Here is a 21,475-nt window from a genome sequence, read left to right as displayed (position 1 = left end):
AAGCAGCAAAAGGTTAACAGTGATCAATCCAAGGGTCAGTCCAGGAGGTCACATCAATATAGGGTCAGAAAACTAGAAAGGGTTACCAAATACACAGTTCAGACAGGTTCGACGCTAGAAGATTCACAATTACTAAAAATGCAAGATAAGAGTATTGTGTCCCACAGCAGTAAAATCTTTGCAACTTGAACTCTGTTTGGGTGGTTGGAGTTCCCCAATGTGCCTGTGTCTATATAGTCTGAGTCCTAACGTAGTTGTGATATAAAAATGTATTTTATTGTGTTTTTCAGTGTTATCAGCATACTATCACTTTAACTGCTGTGCAAGGGTTAACTGTTTTCAACTTAAAGAGCTGATGACTAGCCACACGTCTCCTGCAGCCAATCAGGAAAGTCAACCTTGTTGCCGCCCTACCCCACTGGGATAGGGAAGAAAATCCCCAATAGTCAGTCAGTCATATGTTCTCTGCAGCCAATCAGAGAAGTCATCCTTGTTGCCACTCTACACCTCTGGGATAGGGAATAAATCCTAACAGTCAGTGGAGAGACACAACAAGATACAACTGCTCCTACTTTTCTTGTTGCCACAGACTGCCCCTGTGTGAATCTCAGTGGTGCACACTTAAAATGAAACCCCATTAGATAAATCGAAGTCTAGAGTCTTAAATTCCCAGTAACCATTAATTAGTCCATCAAAATCCAGTTTAACTTCAGCTAAAGCAAAAGTCAGCTTCAGCAAAAGTCAACTTAAAGGGGTACTCCGGTGGAAAAAAAAATGTCTTAAATGAACTGGTGCCAGAAAGTTAAACAGATTTGTAAATTACTTCTATTAAAAAATCTTAATCCTTTCAGTACTTTTTAGCAGCTGTTTGCTACAGAGGAAAATCTTTATTTTTTGAATTTCTTTTTTGTGTTGTCCACAGTGCTCTCTGCTGACACCTGATGTCCATATCAGGAACTGTCCAGAGCAGGAGAAAATCCCTATAGCAAACCTATGCTGCTCTGGACAGTTCCTGACACGGACAGAGGTGTCAGCAGAGAGCACTTCCTGTGGAACACAGCAGCTGTTGGGTGTGTCTCACTTCCAGAGTTGTTCAGAGAGAGAGGAGAGAAGCAGTTTTTCCAGCAACCTTTTCCCCAGGAGGGTGGCAGACTCCTGGGAAGAGGCTCCTGCTATGGACCCACGGCCTTCCACCTCCCGTACTAGGCCGGCGTGGGGTGGGAGTAAGAGAGTTACGGCCGATTCCCAGGACGGGGTCAGAAGATCCAGCCGGCTCCGCAGTAATGTGGAGCCCACTCCCCCGTCCATCGCTGGAAACCGCAAGGCATACGGTAGGAAGATAACTGTTGTGTCATCAGGGACTGTTTCTAATGTTACAGAACCCCAGTAATGGGGGGTGAAGGGACCCAGGGAGTCGCTTGCCACGTTTGGATCCCGCATGCAGGCAGCAAGCTGGTGGAATATGAGCAGCTGGGAAAGAAGCTGAAAGTGTTAAGGGAGGATCTGAAGTTTGCCCGCTACCAGACAGATAACTCTGCCAAGGCTATGAGGGCTAAGTTTGCTGCTAGAGTGTGCGAGCTGAAGGCAGAGGAGCAGGAGGTGGTGAGAGCCCGAATGCAGATCATAGAGGGAGCGGGCATGTTCAAAGAAAAATTAAAAAACGAGGACCACTATAAAATCATGTGGACCCCTGTGAAGGAGGAAGAGGATAGCCAGGGGGAGGAAAAACACCTGTGTGATAAAGAGGAGAAGATGGAGGAAGGTGGTGAAGGAGATGGCGGCAGTGAGGGTGATGAGAGTGAGGGGGATGTGTGTGATACCCCGTCTACCCCTAAGACGTCTGTCACCCCAAGTGCAGAATATATTAACCCTGCCCAAGTCACCTTACCAACCACCTCAGAGGAAAGCGACAGTAGTGATGGCAGTAACAGCGGCCCAGTCGGTGGGGGGCTCCTGCGGGCCACAGTGATGCAGGAGTCACCCACCCATCTGGAAAATTTCAGTTTTGGCCAGGACCTGGGCCCTGAGGAGAGCCAGAAGAAGAAAAAAAACAGGAAGAAGAAAAAGGCTGAGGAGCAAGTCATGTTTGTTTTCTCCCCTATCCAGCAGTCTGTGCCACCTGAAAAATTGGTTCAGACTGCTGGGCCCCCCACCCTGCCAGATCCCGTTTCTGCTGTGGAACGGGACCAGCACGGGGGGTACAGTGCTGCATCCAACATGGCCGCGGGTGTTACAGTCACGCATCCTGCTGGTAGGGAAGAGCAGGATGGGTGAATGGTGGGTGTCCATGGCGTTGTTATCAGCTCTTAAGGGGAACTCCCCTGAGAGGGGGGGGAGTGTCCGGGCACCGGGACCCTCTGCTGAGCCCGTGCAATCAGGCGCAGTGTGTGGCGTGGACGCTGTAGGGATGTCCCCTGTGAGGGAGGGGGGTCCCTGCAAGTCAGTGGCAGGTGGAGGGGCAGAGGTGCACTTGGAGGGGCAGCCTCGGCCTCGGGATGTGACGTCTGCGGTGACATCCTGTATGGAGGAGGAATCAGCATCGCCGACAGAGATCCAGCTAAAATACGTCCTGGCCAGCCCAGAGGTAGTGGGTGAAGCAGCGGCTGATCCCAAAAACACTGCTAATAAAACCAAAAGCAATGTCATTACAAGGTGTGTGAATGATGGGAGTAGTAGTGCTGTGGATGAGAGGGGTGTATGTGGGAGTGATGGTGGAGTGAATGGGAGGAGGGGTAATGGAGTGAATAGGAGGAGTGGTAGTGATGCAGATGGGAGGAGTGGTAGTGGAGTGAATGGGCGGGGTGGCAGTGGTGCAGATGGGAGGAGTGGTAGTGGAGCAAGTGGGAGTGGTGGTGGTGGATTGAATGGGAGGAGTGGTGGTGGTGCAGATGGGAGGAGTGGTAGTGGAGTGAATGGGCGGGGTGGTAGTGGAATGAGTGGGAGTGGTGCAGATGGGAGGAGTGATAGTGGAGTGAATGAGAGGAGTAGGAGTGGTGTGGATAATAGTGACATTTGTGGCAGTGCAGGTGGTTTAGGTGGGGCCGTAGGGACAGGGTCTGGTCCGGCTGCCCCCTTGGTCACCAGGAGTTATGCCAGCGTTGCGGCTGGGGGTTCAGTAGGATCTTTACCTCCTGGATCTGGTGACGGTCAGTTGCAACGGCGCCTCCTGGAGGCACTAAAGAGAGGAGAAAGGACGCTCCAGGTAGAGGGAAAGGAGATGGACATATCTTTCTGGGTGGAGAGACATGGTCTGGGAGCATTCCGACAGAGAAATGGGGAGACCGTATGGTCCCTCCAGACACCCGGGCAGGAGGTAGGTCGCAGGAATGTGGCCCGTTTGGTCTGGAAAGGCTAAGATGCGTGCCCCCAAAGGGGCAAGGTGGTGGAGCTTCTCTTCCAGATGGGTTTCAGGGCTAGGGACATCTTTGCCCTGATCCACCCTTTCGGCTCCTCTGAGTTTGACGTCAGCTTTGTTAGGCCGGAGGGACTAGATCTCTTCTGGTCTAATTATGAGCTGGTGAAAAACAAGCCCGGATGGCGAGATTTCGCTGTAAAAGCGGTATCTCGCCAGAGTATGGTAAAGAAAGTGACCGTTTTGACCCGTAACAAGTCACTTTCTTGTTATGACATTATGACCTGGCTGGGCAGGTACGGGGAGGTGACGGACATCCCCCGGAAGAACTTTGATGAGCACAATATATGGTCTGGGGCCTGGACGTTTTCCGTCCGTCTCAGGCGTTCAGGGAACACGGTCACCCACATTCCTTCGGCCACCTTCCTGAGACGTGACAAGATTCAGATCTTCTACCAGGGGCAGCCGAAGCTGTGTCACAGGTGTGGGGACCTAAACCACTTTAGTGCCAACTGCACTCAGCAGATATGCGCCCTCTGCTGTGGGGTGGGTCACCTGGCCGCCACCCGTGGGCAGATTCGGTGTAAGTTGTGTGGTGACTTAGGTCACCCGTTCAGCCGGTGTCCGCACTCGTTCTCTAACGCTGTGACCGGCCCGTCTGGGGAAAGCCTAACGGTTGCCCCGGTGGGGGAGCGGACCAGTGGAGGAGATGGGGCACCAAAGCCAGTGAAGGAAAAACATAAGACCCCCTCTATGCGGAGGCGAGAGGAGAAGCGCAGGTTGGAGAGGGCCCTTGAGAATGCCCAGGTGTCAGGGGTAGCTCGGGGTCCCACTCCAGACACTGGCTCAGAAGGAGGTCAGAATAACTCTGAGGCTTTGGGTGAGGCCAAACTGGACGAGGAGATAAGGAGACTGCGTAGGGAAGAAGGTCAAGATGCTCCTTCCTCCAGTCATACCTCTGAATCAGAAACTGTGGATGAGGAGGAGGAGGAGGGGCAGACAGTAAATGGTGGCCAGAAAAAGAAGAGGAGGAAGAAGTGTAAGAGTAAGGCGGCGCCGTCCTCCTTTTCAGTTGTAGCCTCAGACCATAGAAGGAACAACTCAGTCTCTGACCCTCTGATCGTCCTTTCGAATGGATATGAGGCCCTCGGGGATACTATCTCCCCTCCTTCTCTCGAGGATCAGGAAGCGGTGTGACCTCCAGGAGGTGTCGAGCCTCCTTACTCTGGGGTAGTTTCCTCAGGGGGAGAGGTAACACCAGGTCCAGGTGCCGGAGGTAAAGATCCTGGGATGGATATTTCCCAGAGTTTAAAAAGAAGTAAAGGGTCTTCCTCTGATTCAGATGGGGGTGGAGGGAAGGAAAGGAAGAAGGTTTAAGGGGTGAGGCCATCTAACTCAATCACCCAGGATGGCGGCACTCAACCCGCTGACGCTGGCATCTATTAACTGTGCCAGCATAAAGTCGGATACGGCTAGATTTGCAGCCTTTGATTTTCTCAGCCGTGTTGAAGCCGACATTTTCATTTTACAAGTGACCAGGTTGTCACATCTTGCCTCTCTGGTAAAAGCCAGGAGAGAGTGGAGGCGTGGTCCCTCACACTGGTCTCTTGCGGCTGAGCCGTATAGTGGGGTGGTGGTCCTTTTTTCTGCTCCTGTTGAATGCAGACGGGTTATTGAGCTAGAAATGGGGAGGTGCCTGATCATTGATGTCTTCATGAACTGACAAGAGCTCCGGCTCATTAACATCTACGCCCCGCAAACTAAGCGGGGCCGTAAAGATCTCTTTATGAGGATTAAGCCCTTCCTTTACGAGTCAGCAGGTGATCTTTGGGTGGATTTTATTCCACTGATGAAAATCAGTCCCCATTAAAACTCGCAGCGGGAAACAAAATCTACCTGTGTAAACAATCCCTGAAAAAATATGGCAGTGGCAAATCTGCTGCCTGCTGTATACCAATGGCCCCCAACAAACCCTAATTACTTTATTGGGGTCTGTAAGGTTTGTAAGTAATATTGTGTATCCTAAAGGCTGTGTGCCAGGCCAGGCAGCTAGAACTTGCTAACAAGGTGACTCTACGTGGGCCCTTACATGGCCCCCACTAGTTATACTTCGGACTAGCTAGCTTACACTGCCCTAGTTCTTCGACCTCCTCAATCCTGCGGCCACCAGTGGAAAAAGGATGAGGCAGAGCCAAACAGCTAGAGGGCTTCTTCTGTGCGCTGCTCATTTTTTGTTCCCTGTTCCTCTACAATACTGAGAACTGGTTTTACTTAGGGTGGTAGCCTCTGATCTGATTGGGATTCAGTTTTCTCCACCGCACCCTTACCCCCAACCACATGCCCTAAGACAGCTGCCTTATCTGCCTTATGGTAGCGCCAGCCCTGCTGCACAGTGTGTAGGTGTATTTTCTTTTTTACTTTTGGCATATGAGCCAGAAAAGCTTTTGGCACAAATGTCAAATTTGTCCATAGGCCCCATGCACTCAACATATGCTGAGGGGGTGTTCTTTTAACAAACATTACACAGCATCAGTTTATTATTTTTTTTTTCACAATGGGATTCACTAGTCGTTGTCATAAATCATTGTATGCTTATGAAGTGGCATATGTTGGAGGCTTCCATCTGAGATATGTGTTGGGAAATACTTCCAATGTACTCTTCTAACAGAAAGATTTGAACAGAGCGTAAACTACATATTTCTCTAATTTAATGCCTCCTCCGTTCACTACGAGAGTCCTGTGGTAATACACCTTGTCCTCTCCTTGTAGAAGGTTACTTAGCCATACTGTTTTAACCCCTTAGGGACTAGTTTCACCTTAAAGGGGTACTCCGGCCCTAATACATCTTATCCCCTATCCAAAGGATAGGGGATAAGATATCTGATTGTGGGGTCCCGCCGCTGAGGACCCAGCAATCTTTAATTCCGCATCCACCTTTGTGAGCTCTCCACAGCGCTGGAGGCTCCGAGTATGAAGCCTTACGACCACGGGCCCAAATATCGGGCAAGTCTATGGGAGGGCATGTGATGGGACCCCCGCAATCAGACATCTTATCCCCTATACTTTGGATAGGGAATAAGATGTCTTAGGGCTGGAGTACCCCGTTAAGGACTCAGACCTTTTTTGCAATTCTGACCACTGTCACTTTATGCATTAATAACTCAGGGATGCTTTTACCTTTTATTCTGATTCTAAGATAGTTTTTTCGTGACATTTGTTCTACTTTAACCTCCTGAGCGGTAATCCCGAGCGTGACTCGGGGTTAATTTTCCCTGCCAGGATCGGTAACCCCGAGTCACGCTCGGGGTAGAATTGCAGAGTTCCCGGCCGGGCTGCACGATATATCGCAAAAGCAATGCGATATAGCGATGCGGCCCCCGGGAAAACATGCGATTATCTGCTCTGGTCGGCTCCCGTTGCGGGGGCCGGCCAGAGCAGGTAAAGAAAAATACTAAAAGTCAGTGTTTCCCTACCAGGGGGCCTCCAGCTGTTGCAAAACTACAACTCTCAGCATGCTCGAACAGCCAAAGGCTGTCCGGGCATGCTGGGAGTAGTAGTTTCACAACAGCTGGAGGCCCCCTGGTAGAAAAACACTGAGCTAAGTGTAAAAGGAAGAAGTAGTAAAATAAAAAAAAACTTTTGCTCACCTAATCCCGGTCCCTGCAGATGCCGTTCCCCTCCGTGCGGTCCGGGGTGTCCTCTCTTCACTATTCATCTTCTAGGACCTTTCACTTTTCAGCCAATCACAGGCCGCAGTGGTGTAAAGCCTGTGATTGGCTGAAGGGGAAAGGGCTTGTTTGTGCAGCAAATACACTAGGTTTGAAATCTGCCCGGCAACCCAGTGTATACTGCTGCAGGACAAGGTGACGGGGGGGGAGGGGGAGAATGTGACAAAGGGGGGAATGTGACAGGGGGGGAATGTGACAAGGGGGGAATGTGACAAGGGGGGAATGTGACTGGTGGGGGGGATGTGACAGGGGGGGATGTGACAGGGGGGGAGGGGAATGTGACATGAAGGGGGGATGTGACAGGGGGGGAGGGGAATGTGACATGAAGGGGGGATGTGACAAGGGGGGGATGTGACAGGGGGAGGGGAATGTAACATGAAGGGGGAGAATGTGACAAGGGGGGGAATGTGACTGGGGGGGATGTGACAGGGGGGGGATGTGACAGGGGGGGAGAGGAATGTGACATGAAGGGGGGATGTGACAGGGGGGGAGGGGAATGTGACATGAAGGGGGGATGTGACAAGGGGGGGGATGTGACAGGGGGAGGGGAATGTAACATGAAGGGGGAGAATGTGACAAGGGGGGAAGAATGTGACAAGGAGGGGGGAGAATGTGACAAGGAGGGGGGAGAATGTGACGGGGGATGTGACAAGGGAGAGGGGAATGTGACGGGGGAGATGTGAAATGGGCGGAGGGAGATGTGAAATTCAGTTAAAAAAAATTGTACCGCTTTTGGTACGCATTTCCAGACAGAATCATACCGCCAGGGAGGTTAACAAAGTGGTAAATTTTTGTTGTTACTTGCATTATTTCTTGGTGAAAAGTCCCCAAATTTCATGGAAATTTAGAAAATTTTGCATTTTTCTAAACTCTCTGCTTGTAAAGAAAATGGACATTCCAAATAAATCATATATTGATTCACAAATACAATATGTCTACTTTATGTTGGCATCATAAAGTTGACATGTTAATACTTTTTGAAGACATTAGAGGGCTTCAAAGAATAGCAGCAATTTTCAAAAATTTCACGAAAAATAAAAAATCTGAATTTTTCAGGGACCAGTTAAGTTTGAAGAGGATTCGAGGGGTCTTTCTGTGAGAAATACGCTATAAATGACCCCATTATAGAAACTGCACGCCTCAAAGTATTCAAAATGACATTCAGAAAGTTTGTTAACCCTTTAGGTGTTTCACAGGAATAGCAGCAAAATGGAGGAGAAAAATCAAAATCTCCATTTTTTACACTAACATGTTCTTGTAGCCCCATTTTTTTTTTTTATAAGTGGTATAAGGAGAAAAAGCCCCCCATAATTGGCAGCCCAATTTCTTTCAAATATTGAAATACCTCATATGTTGAGCTCTGCAGGCTCACAACATGGCTCAAGAGGGAAAAAGCAACTGTGGGATTTTGGAGAACGAATTATGCTGTCATGGTTTTTGGGGGCCATGTTGCATTTAGGAAGCCCTCATGGTGCCAGAAAAGCAAAAAACCTCCACATGGCACACGATTTGGGAAACTATACCCCTCAAGGAAAGTAGCAAGGGGTAAAGTGAGCCTTAACACCTCACAGGTGTTTGACAACTTTGCAAGTTTGACGTGAAAATGGAAAATTTGATTTTAATACTAAAATACTGGTGTTAACCCAAAATTTTCTTTTTCATAAGGGGTAATAAGAGAAAATGCCCCCCCCCCCCCAAATGTAAAACCCCATTTCTTCTGAGTATGAAAATACCCCATATGTGGACATAAAGTGCTCTGCTGGCGCATTACAATGCTCAGAAGAGAAGGAGCAAAATTTGGCTTTTTGTCAGAGAAATTGCTGAAATATTTTTTGGGGGAAATGTTGCATTTAGAAAGTCCTCAGGGTGCCAGAAACGCAAAAAAAAAAAAACAACACATGGCAACTATTTGGGAAACTACACCCCTCAAGGAATGTAACAAGGGGTACAGTGAGCCTTAACAACTCACAGGTGTTTGACTGGTTGCGTTAAACTTGATTTTTTATTTTTATTTTAACACTAAAATGATGGTGTTACTCCAATTTTTTCATTTTCACATGGTGTAATAGGAGAAAATGGACCCCAAAATTTAAAATGTGAATGTTAAGTGCTCTGCTGGTGCACTACAGGTCTCAGAACAGAAGGAGCGCCATTGGACTTTTAGAGAGAGAATTTTGCTGGAATTGAAGTCGGGGGCCATGTGCATTTACAAACTTCCCATGGTGCCAGAACAGCAGAAACCCTCCACATGTGACACCATTTTGGAAACCACACCCCTTAAGGAACGTTACAAGGGATACAGTGAGTACTTACACTTCACAGCTTTTTTGAACAGTGGGCTGTAAAAGTGAAAAATTTGATTTTTTGCACTATATTGATAGTGTTACCCCAAAATGTTTCATTTTCACATGGGGTAATAGGGGAAAAGGCCCCCAAAATTTGTAATGCAATTTTGCCTGAGGAAAAAAAAAAGAACATATGTGGATGTAAAGGGCTCTGAAGGCGCACTGCAATGCTCAGAATAGAAGGAGCACCGTTGGGCTTTTGGAGTGAAAAGTTTGTTGAAATTGAAGTCGGGGGCCATGTGCGTTTACAAAGCCCTCATTGTGAAAGAACAGCAGAAACACCCCACATGTGACACCATTTTGGAAACTAAACCACTCAAGGAACGTAACAAGGTTTACAGTGAGTACTTACTAGTCACATGTTTTTTAAACAGTGGGCCGTAAGAGTTAAAAATTTGATTTTTAACACTGAATTGCTGGTATTAACCAAATTTTTAGTTTTACAAGTAGTACGAGAAAAAAAGCTCCACAAAATTTGTAGCCCAATTTCTCCAGAATAAGGAAATACCCCATATATGGCGGTAAAGCACTATGTGGGTGCAAAACAGGGTTTAGGAGTGAGACAGCACCAATGAGATTTGAGGCCTAAAGTGGTGATTTGCACTTCAAAGGCCGAGGATCTGATGTAGAATAAAAAAATTAAAAACCCCGGCAAGTAACCACAATTTTGAAACTACACCCCTCAAGGAAGGTAACAGTTTTTTTTGAACAGTGGGCTATAAATTGAAAAATTTGATTTTTTACACTAAAATGCTGGGTTTACCCAATTTTTTTTTAATTTTTCACAAGGGGTAATAAGAGATATTGGGTTACAAATTTTGGAGGGCTTTATCTCCTGACTATGGTATGGGATAACATGCTGGGTGGGCGTGCAACAAGGCTCAGAAGTCATGAAGGTCTGTTTGTATTTGAGGCCTATGGCATATCAGTAGCTGATGGTTACATACATCAGAGGAAAATACAAAAATGAAACACCCACATGTGACACCATTACAGAACGTATCCACCTTGAGGAATGGGTGTAGGGGTAAAGAGGACATTTTGAATCCATGGGTGTTTTCTAAATTTATTTTCCAGGAATGGATGAAGGGTAGCTTTTGAAAATTGTACTCTGCTTCATCTTTCTGGAAATATAACAGAGCTCATGAGGGAGAACTCTTCACATTTGAGGCCATTAGTTTCTTACGGACCTAACTGACAGTTACATACATTCAGAGGAAAATACAAGAAAGGAAGACCCACATTTGAGCTTATTACAAACAGTACACCCCTAGGGAAGGTGTATAGGGGTGAAGTGCACATTTGGAACAGACGGGTGTTCCCTATATTTATTTTCCAGGAATGGATGAAGTATAGTTTGGGGAAAATGAAAATTGCAATTTTACTACTGACATGCCAATTTTTTTCCCAGAATGATGACCCAGAGTATAGCAAAAAAGTAAAAATGATGCCTACCCCAAACCGTATGCTCTTAATCATCATTCTGGGAATGTGATGTGTGTGACCGTCCCTATTCTGTTACCTCAAATGCGCACCCCGCTCAGGTGTGGAAAGAGTGCTGCGCATTTGAGGCAACTTGCAAACCCCCAATGCTGTTGACTCTGTGTCCCATGACCTATATTTTTTTGGGAAAAAAAAAAAGATTATCACAGGTAATGGTAACGAGGTTTTGTTGTTTTTTTTTTTGGGGGGGGGGGCTGCATGTTTGGGTTTAAAATTTTGAAAACAATGTACTCTGGACTGGTACATTGGAGTCGAATTTTGGGGAATTAAAATTAGGGAAAAGGATTAAAAATTTAGTGATCCATGGAAGTGTGACACTCCCTGAAGCAATCCTTAATGCAGAGGCCCCGATGATTGGGACAAGTGTCCCATTGAGTGGTGGTGTCCTTCCGAATCCCCCTCTTGCGACACATTGATCGTCCCTTCTTTCCAATGTGGGGGACCTCACCTGGAAAGTGTTGGCCGGGGACGATCCGGGCGACCGCAGTTCCAGAGGTGCTTTGATCTGCTCTTTGGTGGTCACAAAAGATTAGGGCCTTTAGAACTTCCTCTTGGAACTGCAGGAATGTACCTGTGTTGCTAGTGTACTGGGACAGTACAAAAGAGTTGTACATGGCAGCCTGTACCATGTAGACGGCAACTTTTTGTACCATGCCGTGTTTTCCACATGGCATTATATGGCTTGAGGACTTGATGAGGGAGATTAACTCCCCCCATATACTGAATGTACCCCAGAATACAATCAGGCTTGAGGACCGGTCCCAAAGTACCTTGCATAAGGACAGGGCTGCTGCCGTTCCCATAAATTTTGGTGAGCATAAGGACGTCCCTCTTGTCCTTATACCTGACCAATAACAGGTTTTCATGGGAAAATGCACGGGACTCACCCCGGGGATAGGAGTCTGCAGGGGATAGGTCAGAAGGCCTCTTTGATTCTTCCGGACTGTCCCATAAGCAAGCTCGGATCTAGCGGCGAGGGATGTGAAGAGAGGGATACTAGTATAAAAGTTTTCCACGTTAAGGTGGTAATCCTTATCTAGCAATGGGTGCAAAAGGCCCCAAATGATTTTCCCGCTAACATCCAGAGTGGGGGGACATTCTGGGGGTTCAATATGGGAATCTCGTCCCTCATATACCATAAACTTGCAAGTGTACTCTGAGGTACTCTCGCAAAGTTAATACATCTTCACGCCATACCGTGCCTGCTTGGATGTGATGTATTGCCAGAAGCTGAGTCTCCCCTTAAAGCTGATGAAAAACTCATCAATAGAGACCTCCCTTCCAGGGACAAAGGCCTCCCAAAATACGGCCCCGAAATGATTGATGAACGGCCTGATTTTATACAGGCTGTCATATGCGGGATCACTGGGGGGGGTACATGCCGCATTACCAGCATAATGCTAATATTTTCGAATGACCTCAAACCGGGGACGGGTCATGGCCATACTGTAGAGCGGGGTCTGGTAGAGGATGTCCCTACTCTAGTATTGCCTGACCTTTGGTTTTGTAACTAGGCCCATATGCAGCATGAGGCCCCAAAAGGTCCTCATTTTGGCTGCATTGACTGGGAACCAGCCACCAGGCGTAGCTGAAAAGAAGCCTGTGTTTGCGGCGATGACCTGTTGAGTAAACAGATTCATCTGGTCAACCATAAGATTGACATCGTCACTGAAAAAAAAATAAAAAAGTTAATTTCAGTGAACCAGACGATGTCAATCTTGATTCCTAAGTCGCCAACAAACTCAGGAACCACGGGCTCGTGGTCCGCTGGCTCAGTCCAGACAAGTTCACAGGTACCAGGCACCAGTAAACTTGGTTGAGGGGTTTGACTAGTATGAGCGCCAGGGGAACTGATGATAGCATGGGGCACAGGGTCAGGAGCAGAGGAAGTTTGTGGCCTCGCATGGCAACATCTCTGCCGCCTTTGTGGCTCATCATCAGATGATGATGAGGAGGAAGAAATAAAGAAGGTGGGGTCTTTCTCATCCTCTGTGGTGCTTTCAGTGTCGGAGGCAAGTAAGGCATATGCCTCCTCCGCTGAAAATGCCCTGCGGGCCATTTCCCTACTCTAATGGTAGCGGGGGGGTGTGTGTGTGTAAGTGTGGGGGAAAACTTTATTTGTGTTTATTTGTGTATGTGCTGCGTGTAGCGTGTGCTTTTACTTCCTGCCCTAACCCTCCCTAACCCACCACCTAAATGAACAAAAATATAAAAAACTAAAAGAAAACTAAACAAAAAAGAAAGCATTTTTAAAAAATTCTAAATAAAAAAAAAATAGGACTTCTAGCACAAAAAGCCCTGCGCAAAAAAAAGCGTCTACCTAATGAGTGGTGTGCGCACTGATTAGCGCTTGGTGGCGGCAGGGGGCACAGAAGTCAGTGGGGGGTCCAGCCACTCAGCCAAGAACAGTGGCTGGTGGCACGTACACAGACCCCACACAAAAAAAACTGAAAAATAAAATTAAAAAAAGGCTAAAACCCGAAAAAAAAGCACCCGTCTGAACCCGAAAAAAATGCTGATCAGTGATAAATCACTGACAGTGGTGGGGCAGGCCACACAGCACAGGCCTGCTGCTGGTGGCAAGGACCGCCTAAAAAAAGTGCAAACAAGGAAATAAAAAAGATGCTTACAATCCCCAAAAAAGCGCCTGCACCACAAAAAAACGCTGATCAGTACAAAATCAGCTAAAGATGCTGCGGACACCTATAGATGGTTCGCCGCAAAAAAAAAAAAAAATTCTTTTTTTTACTCCTAAGTAGTGTTGAGCGGCATAGGCCATATTCGAATTCGCGAATATTCGCGAATATATGGACGAATATTCGTCATATATTCACAAATATTCGCATATTCGTAATATTCTCGTTTTATTTTCGCATAAGCGAATGCGAAAATTAACATATGCGAAAATTAGCATATACAAAATTAGCATAAACGAAAATTCGCATATGCGAAAATTAGCATAAGCAAATTTTTGCATATGCGAAAATGCGCACACCAGTCTCACACAGTAGTATTAGAATCTTCTTTACACCACACAAGCTGGAAGCAGAGAGGGATGATCACTGTGATGTGTACTGTGGGAAAAAAAAAAAAATGAATACCGAATATTCGTAATTACGAATATATAGTGCTATATTCGCGAATATTCGTGAATTCTCGAATATGCGATATTCGCGAATAAATTTCGCATTGCGAATATTCGCGAGCAACACTACTCCTAAGAAACTGTCCCTGCCTAACTAAAGCTATCCCTGCAATGTAATGTGCCCCATAAAGGGTGCCAGGGGGCACTTTTAGCACTGTGAGGGAGGAAAAGCAGCACGGGGCTCCGTCCTGCACACCACCAGACACAGAATGGTGGTGAGCAGAGTGGAGCAACAAGCTCCTGCTCTCCTCTCCCCTCCCTATATACTGTGATTGGTGCGGTCACTACGACTGCCCAATCAGAGCTGTCCCAGGGGGGGTGGCAACACTGCCACCTCCCAGGACAGTACGGAGGACAGAGACGTGCACAGATATTTTGGGGGGCAGGGGCTGAACTAAAAAAAAGGGGCACATCTTATAATTATTTATATAAATGCCCACATAATGATGCCAGACTGCCCAGGGCACTTATAGGAGGAACATCAAAAGGGCAGGGGCTCAAGCCCCCTTTCTAGTCAACCTGTGCACGTCCCTGACGGAGGATGATTGGTGGTGTATATTACACCACTGGTCATCCTTCACATGTGACCCGAATGAACCAGAATCGCAGCATATGGGGGATCTCGGGACCCCCCTCTGCGATGTGCCGGCATGCCAGCTGAATGATTTCAGCATGCATCCCGGTCCGATCCCCGCTCGGTGAGCTGTGGGTAATGGAATTGCCGCAGATCACCGGTCTGAATTGACCAGCGATCTGCAGTGATCACCGATATGGGGGGTCTCAGGACCCCCCTCGGCGATGTGCCAAGATGGCTGCTGAATGATTTCAGCAGGTATCCCGTTCAGTCCCTGCCTGGTGAGGTACAGGTACGCCCTGGGTCCTTAAGGAGTGGGGATGCAGGGCGTACCTGTACGCCCTGGGTCCCCAAGAGGTTAAAGGGGTTATCTCATCATAAAAACTTTTGTCTATATGTCTGCCACTATAGAACAACATGTGAATGGTAAGCTGTTCTTTTAGCATGGCACTTTCATGGCACACTTGTAATGCTTCATTTCTCCAGCAGTAGTCACTGCAGGAGAAATTGCTTACTCTGACCATAACCGCTATGGTCAACTTCTTTAAGTATTAATAGTCTTTAACTCCTTAAGGACCAAGGACGTACCGGTACGTCCTTGGTCCTGCTCTTCTGATATAACGCGGGGTTACACAGTAACCCCGCGTCATACCACGGCGGGCCCGGCGTCATAGTGAGGCCGGGACCCGCCTCTAATAGCGCGCAGCGCCGATCGCGGCGCCGCGCGCTATTAACCCTTTAGCCGCGCGCTCAGAGCTGAGCCGCGCGGCTAAAAGTGAAAGTGAAAGTTCCCGACTAGCTCAGTCGGGCTGTTCGGGATAGCCGCGGCTAATCGCGGCATCCCGAACAGCTGACAGGACAGCGGGAGGGCCCCTTCCTGCCTCCTCGCTGTCCGATCGCCGAATGACTGCTCAGTGCCTGAGATCCAGGCATGAGCAGTCATGCGGCAGAAACGTTGATCACTGGTTTCTTATGAGAAACCAGTGATCAACATAGAAGATCAGTGTGTGCAGTGTTATAGGTCCCTATGGGACCTATAACACTGCAAAAAAAAGTGAAAAAAAAAGTGAATAAAGGTCATTTAACTCCTCCCCTATTAAAAGTTTGAATCACCCCCCTTTTCCAATAAAAAAAAAAACACAGTGTAAATAAAAATAAAAATAACATATATGGTATCACCGCGTGCGGAAATGTCCGAATTATAAAAATATATCATTCATTAAACCGCTCGGTCAATGGCGTGCGCGCAAAAAAATTCCAAAGTCCAAAATAGTGCATTTTTGGTCACTTTTTATATCATTTAAAAATGAATAAAAAGTGATCAATAAGTCCTATCAATGCAAAAATGGTACCGTTAAAAACTTCAGATCACGGCGCAAAAAATGAGCCCTAAAACCGCCCCATACACGGAAAATAAAAAAGTTATAGGGGTCAGAAGATGACAATTTTAAACGTATTAATTTTCCTGCATGTAGTTATGATTTTTTCCAGTAGTCCGACAAAATCAAACCTATATAAGTAGGGTATCATTTTAATTGTATGGACCTACAGAATACATATCAGGTGTCATTTTTACCAAAAAATTTACTACGTAGAAACGGAAACCCCCAAAAGTTACAAAACTGCGTTTTTTTTTCAATTTTGTCGCACAATGATTTTTTTTCCGCTTCACCATAGATTTTTGGGCAAAATGACTGACGTCATTACAAAGTAGAATTGGTGGCGCAAAAAATAAGCCATCATATGGATTTTTAGGTGCAAATTTGAAAGAGTTATGATTTTTTAAAGGCAAGGAGCAAAAAACGAAAATGCAAAAACGGAAAACCCCCCGGTCCTTAAGGGGTTAAAGTACCTGAATACAGCTAACAGATAAAGTTTCATGTAAGTTATACGACTAGATACAAAGGTTTACATACCTCACGGACTTCATGTTCCTTTACGACATGCCTTGTTATATAACGAACAGAATCCAAAGCTGCTTCTAATGTGTTTCTAGACTTCTCTGGTCCATGCACTATACCAGTGTCTTCATTTCGTGTAAAGTACCTGTCTACATGACTCCTCATACATAATAGTTTAGGAAGTTTGTGAAGAAAGATCTTTCGTACCCATGGAGCCATTGCATTACGTGTTGAAGAAGATCGACTGTGGATATTTATGGCAAAAACTGTTATAACAATCGATAAAGTCACAAATATCATGGTAAACACTAAGTATTCTCCAATAAGAGGGATGACTTTGGAGGATGATGGAATTATTTCTTCAATAACCAGGAGGAAAACAGTCAGAGACACCAGCACAGAGGTGCAAAGAGAAATCTTTTCCCCCCCATTGGAAGGAAGATAAAATACAAGAATTGTTAAAAAAGATAGTCCAATACAAGGAATGATGAGAAAAAGAGTATAAAATAGGGGTAAACGTCGAATGATGAATGAGTAGGTTATGAAGGGGTACCAACAGCAGCCATCTGTTCGGTTCCCCTTGTTTCCAGTTGCAGTTACTATTTCCCATTCTCCGTTATCAAAGAAGTCTCTTTTGTCTACATCAAAGTCTTCAAGGGTAATATCAACTTGCGATCCATCATAAGTCCAAGACCCAAACTTCATGGAACAGTTTTGCAGATCAAAGGGGAAAAATGTTACATCAATTGTACAAGAACTTTTATAATTTGCAGGTGGGGTCCAAGTGATGGTGCCATCATATCTCACTACAGCTTTTGTCACAGATCCTTCAAAACGACCATCAGCACTGAAATATAACACAAGGTGTTCATTTCACTTTTGTAAACATATGCTTTTTTCAACTTTTACTGTCCATGTGAACATTTTTAGCTTTTGTCATTTACATTACTACATAATAAAGTGTACTTAATGGTGGTTGACTGGCAGAAAACCTATATTCTAATACCCCATAATGGCATTCTGTGTTAATATAGCATGTTCTCTATCAAGACCTCTATCTACTAGCTGGAGTAGTAAATGGTTACACAGGATGTCTATGGTAGATCCAGCACATCCCTATATTATATGGACAGCCTATTTGTTTCAGCAAAAATTCATGTTATTTTCTTTTTAATGTGTATTTTTGTATTACAGTATGTGTACAGGTATATTAAGAGTGCTTACATGGATTACTGGATAATATTTGAGGTGTGTCTTTGTGTTATCATTTAGAGCAGCACAAAGCCTGTATGTGATATTGTAATGTTGTAAAACCAAGAAAGTCCAAACGGCACTGCCGGGGTATTAACAAGTTCACCTAGTGTGGTGGGAGGGTGTCCGACTAAACTCCAGCCTTAGATCATGATATCAGTAATGCCGGTGCTCTGTGGTGTTAGTTACAAGATAGCTCATAAAATATTCCAATGAAGATAGAAACGACTCACAACACTCAAGTACTGATGAATTCCAAACTTTTATTCCCAGGCACAATGTATAAAACAGCATTGGGAGGAGGTGAAGGGATGGGACATTGTCCCATCCCTTCACCTCCTCCCGATGCTGTTTTATTCCTTGTGCCTGGGAATAAAAGTTTGGAATTCATCAGTACTCGAGTGTTGTGAGTCGTTTCTATCTTCATTGGAATATTGTAATGTTGCCTACACAACTGCCATTGTAATTTTATTTGTCAAATACATTAATTGTACTTACTTATCATAAAGAACAATATCAGGAATCCAGATAGAATCTGATGGAACACGTATTGAAGTTATCCCAGCAAACTCATTTGGAGCCCATCTTAATTTGACATCTACCCATTCCTGTTAAGAAAAAAAGAATGCTTAACAGTATCATGATCACTTATAAGTTTTATTTAAGTATCAGTTTTTAAAATTGTTATTAGCTATGTCATAGTTTAAAGGGGTTATTCCCCATAAGGTGATTTTAGTACATACCTGCCAGACAGCAATGGACATGCTTAGGAAGGATCTGCGCTTATCTTGGCGCTAAATAGCTATGTTGTGAGATTACCATAACACTGTGGGTTTTTTTTGTGAACTGGGTATTTCCTTTTGGAAGTTCGTTCTCTCAAACTATATGTCCCATAATTCCTTGTTGTAAGTGTGAGCTCACTTTCCTGCTTCCCACACATCAGCCACCCCGCCCATTGAAAAACATGATCTCTCCCCCCCCCCCCCCCCCCCAGCGGTCACTCCACCCATTGAAGCGCATGACAGGCTCCCTTTGCACACCTGACTAGTGTTGTCATGTCTTGGCCACACTGCAATCTGGGAAGACCTGAGACTTGAGTAATTTTGTATGCTGTTAAAAATGAATGTTGGGGCAAAAATCACAGAAAAATTGCGAGACCACAGTCACACACAGGTGCAGACACTATATTATGAACTACACTAACTTTACAGCCTCTGTAGCATAGTCAAACAAAAAACAAAAAAAAACTGGAATATCCCTTTAAGCTGCTGTAAAAATGTATGACTGTTGATCTTAAAAGACTGCTTTAAGATATATATTAGGGGATAAGTGTCAGATGGTGGGGGTCCAACTGCTGGGACCCCCCGCGATCTCCTGTACAGGGCCCCAGCTCTACTTCTAAAGGAAGCACTTTGACCACCGCACAAAACGATGGCCGACATGACTCCTCCATGCAGCTCTATGAAAGAGTTGTAGATTTCCAAGTGCAACACTCCGGGTCCCCCATAGAGATACATTGAGGGGGCGTGTCGGCCATCAGTTCGTTTGGCGGATCGACACACGTCATTCAGGAGGAGAGCCAAGGCCCCATACAGGAGATCAGAGGGGGTCCCAGCGGTCGGACCACTGACACTCATCCCCTATCCTTAGGCTAGGGGATACGTTTTTCTATCTCGGAGATCTCCTTTAAATAAAAACTATATATATATATATATATATATATATATATATATACACATTTGCTTTGAAACCAAGTTAAGCTATCTACACACAATGTTAAAAGATGAAAAGAGGAAGAAATGAAATGCAGGTCTTAACCATGGTAGTGTTGGTCTTTTATATCTTTTTTCTAAATATTTTAATTAATCCATGGCTAGGTTTCCACTTTTAGTTTTTCAGGTTTTTTTTGTCTGCAAAATGGTAAGCAAAAACTGCTACTATATTTTTCTGAGTTTTAAAACAAATAATAAAAAAAATATTTAACAATAAATCTTAAAATAAAAAAATATATCCAACGACCCACAACCTTTAAGCTAAGCTTGCTTTTCCTAAACAAACACAGTCGAATCAATTATACATTCAAAACAGAAACCAAACACATAATTCATTCATCATGATTTTTTAATATCAAATTTCAATTCATACATGATCTCACCCCTCTTCCCTTATTGATGCTCTTTGAGGTCCCTGCCTGCTCTCTAAAACTGTTCTCATGTTCCCCATAAATTAAAATTTTATTTTTCTACTTCTGAAAATTTGTTCCTAGACTATCACTACATGCCTCAGGCTCCACCACTGTATCTTATTGTTTGTGGTTCCCAACGAAATTCTCAAAAGCCTCCTATCTACATAAAAAAAATGAAGTAAAAACGCCTGCAAAAATGGCAATTATAAAACGCACATTGCATTTTTATTGGCGTTTTTGTTGTACCATAGGACTTCTACTGGACAAAAACACCCAGATTTTAATAGAAAAAATAGTCTCAACATGCTGCAGTTTGGAAAAACTGCCAGAAAGCTCAAAAAGCCCAAAGAAAAATAAAAAACGCCACGGGGAAAACGCAGAGGGTATTGCATTTTGCGATTCCCTATTGACTTGCAGCTAACACCTGGCCAGTTTTGGAGTTTTTGGCTTTGTTAACAAAATAAATAAATGAATTAATTAATTAAAAAAAGCCTTAAAGTTCTATTTTACGGAAAGCTGGTGACTGGAACCAACCCATTTTTCTATAGATGTCTATATGGGAACCAGCCCGCTCAAGCTCCATGTTGTCGGTGCTTTCCTAGACAGCTTGCATAACCTGATCCATGCACTTGCACTGATGATGGAGAGCTAAAGCTTTTTTCTTTCTCTCTTTGCAAATGTGGCAAAATGCACACAATATGTAAAACTCTGGATACATTTTTTAGAGCTTCATAAATAACATGTGACACTTATTAATGCTGCTGTAAAAATGTGTCCATATTTTCCATATTGTGTACACAGACAAAAGAGCTCACATAGAGCACATTAATGTGACGCATTTTTACAAATGAAAAACGCTAGAAAAAACACTGTGTGAACCTAGCCTTAGGTGTCTATCGTGTTTAAAGGGTACCTCTCATCAAAAAAACTTTTGATATATTATAGATTAATGTATGCAAAATAACTTTACAATTGCATGTTATTAAAAAATTTGCTTCTTTCTATTTAATTTTCCACTTTGAAGAAATGACCACTAGGGGTCTCCCTACCAGTTCTGGCAGGAAGCATTTCAGACTCATGCTGGAGTCCTAAACACTACGAGCTGCCAGTCTGCTTTGTTCACAAAGGAGAACACTCAGAGCTGCCAGCCTGCTTTGTTCACATCCTGTTTGGCTGTGAACAAAGCAGGCTGGCAGCTTTGAGTGTTTAGGACTCCAGCATGAATCAGAAATGCTTGCTGACAGGACTGATCGGGAAAAATACAATAGAAAGAAGCATATTTTTCATTAACATGCTATTGGAAAGTTATTCAACATTCATTAATCTAAAATATATCAAAAGTTTATTTGATGAGAGGTACCCTTTAAACATCATGTTATCCCCAGATCCCAGAAATGGATGACATTAAAAGACACAGAAGGGGGTTAGGGGTTCTTGTGACGCACATTCGACAGATTAACCTTTTGATCAATAGTGCCCATGTTGTCCTAT

The 21,475-nt window shown here is 44.9% G+C and overlaps 2 protein-coding genes across 3 annotated transcripts in view; one reads left to right on the top strand and one right to left on the bottom strand.

The window, feature by feature from the left end:
• The window catches only part of LOC130368629 (neuronal acetylcholine receptor subunit alpha-5-like), a 47,267-nt gene that overhangs the window by 4,861 nt on the left and 20,931 nt on the right, over window positions 1-21,475 (bottom strand). Inside the window, exons 4-5 of the mRNA XM_056572568.1 lie at window positions 18,298-18,407; window positions 16,564-17,395 (exon numbers count right to left, since the gene is read on the bottom strand). Of these exons, the coding sequence (XP_056428543.1) occupies window positions 16,564-17,395; window positions 18,298-18,407 (942 nt within the window). The remainder of the gene's footprint in view (window positions 1-16,563; window positions 17,396-18,297; window positions 18,408-21,475) is intronic.
• The window catches only part of LOC130368631 (olfactory receptor 1019-like), a 51,604-nt gene that overhangs the window by 22,318 nt on the left and 7,811 nt on the right, over window positions 1-21,475 (top strand). The gene's annotated exons all lie outside the window — the stretch shown is intronic.

This window comes from Hyla sarda, chromosome 4 (genome assembly GCF_029499605.1).
Source record: "Hyla sarda isolate aHylSar1 chromosome 4, aHylSar1.hap1, whole genome shotgun sequence".
Lineage (NCBI taxonomy): Eukaryota > Metazoa > Chordata > Amphibia > Anura > Hylidae > Hyla > Hyla sarda.
Note: the sequence above shows the minus strand (reverse complement) of the source record. Positions and strands in the feature narration are given on the sequence as shown.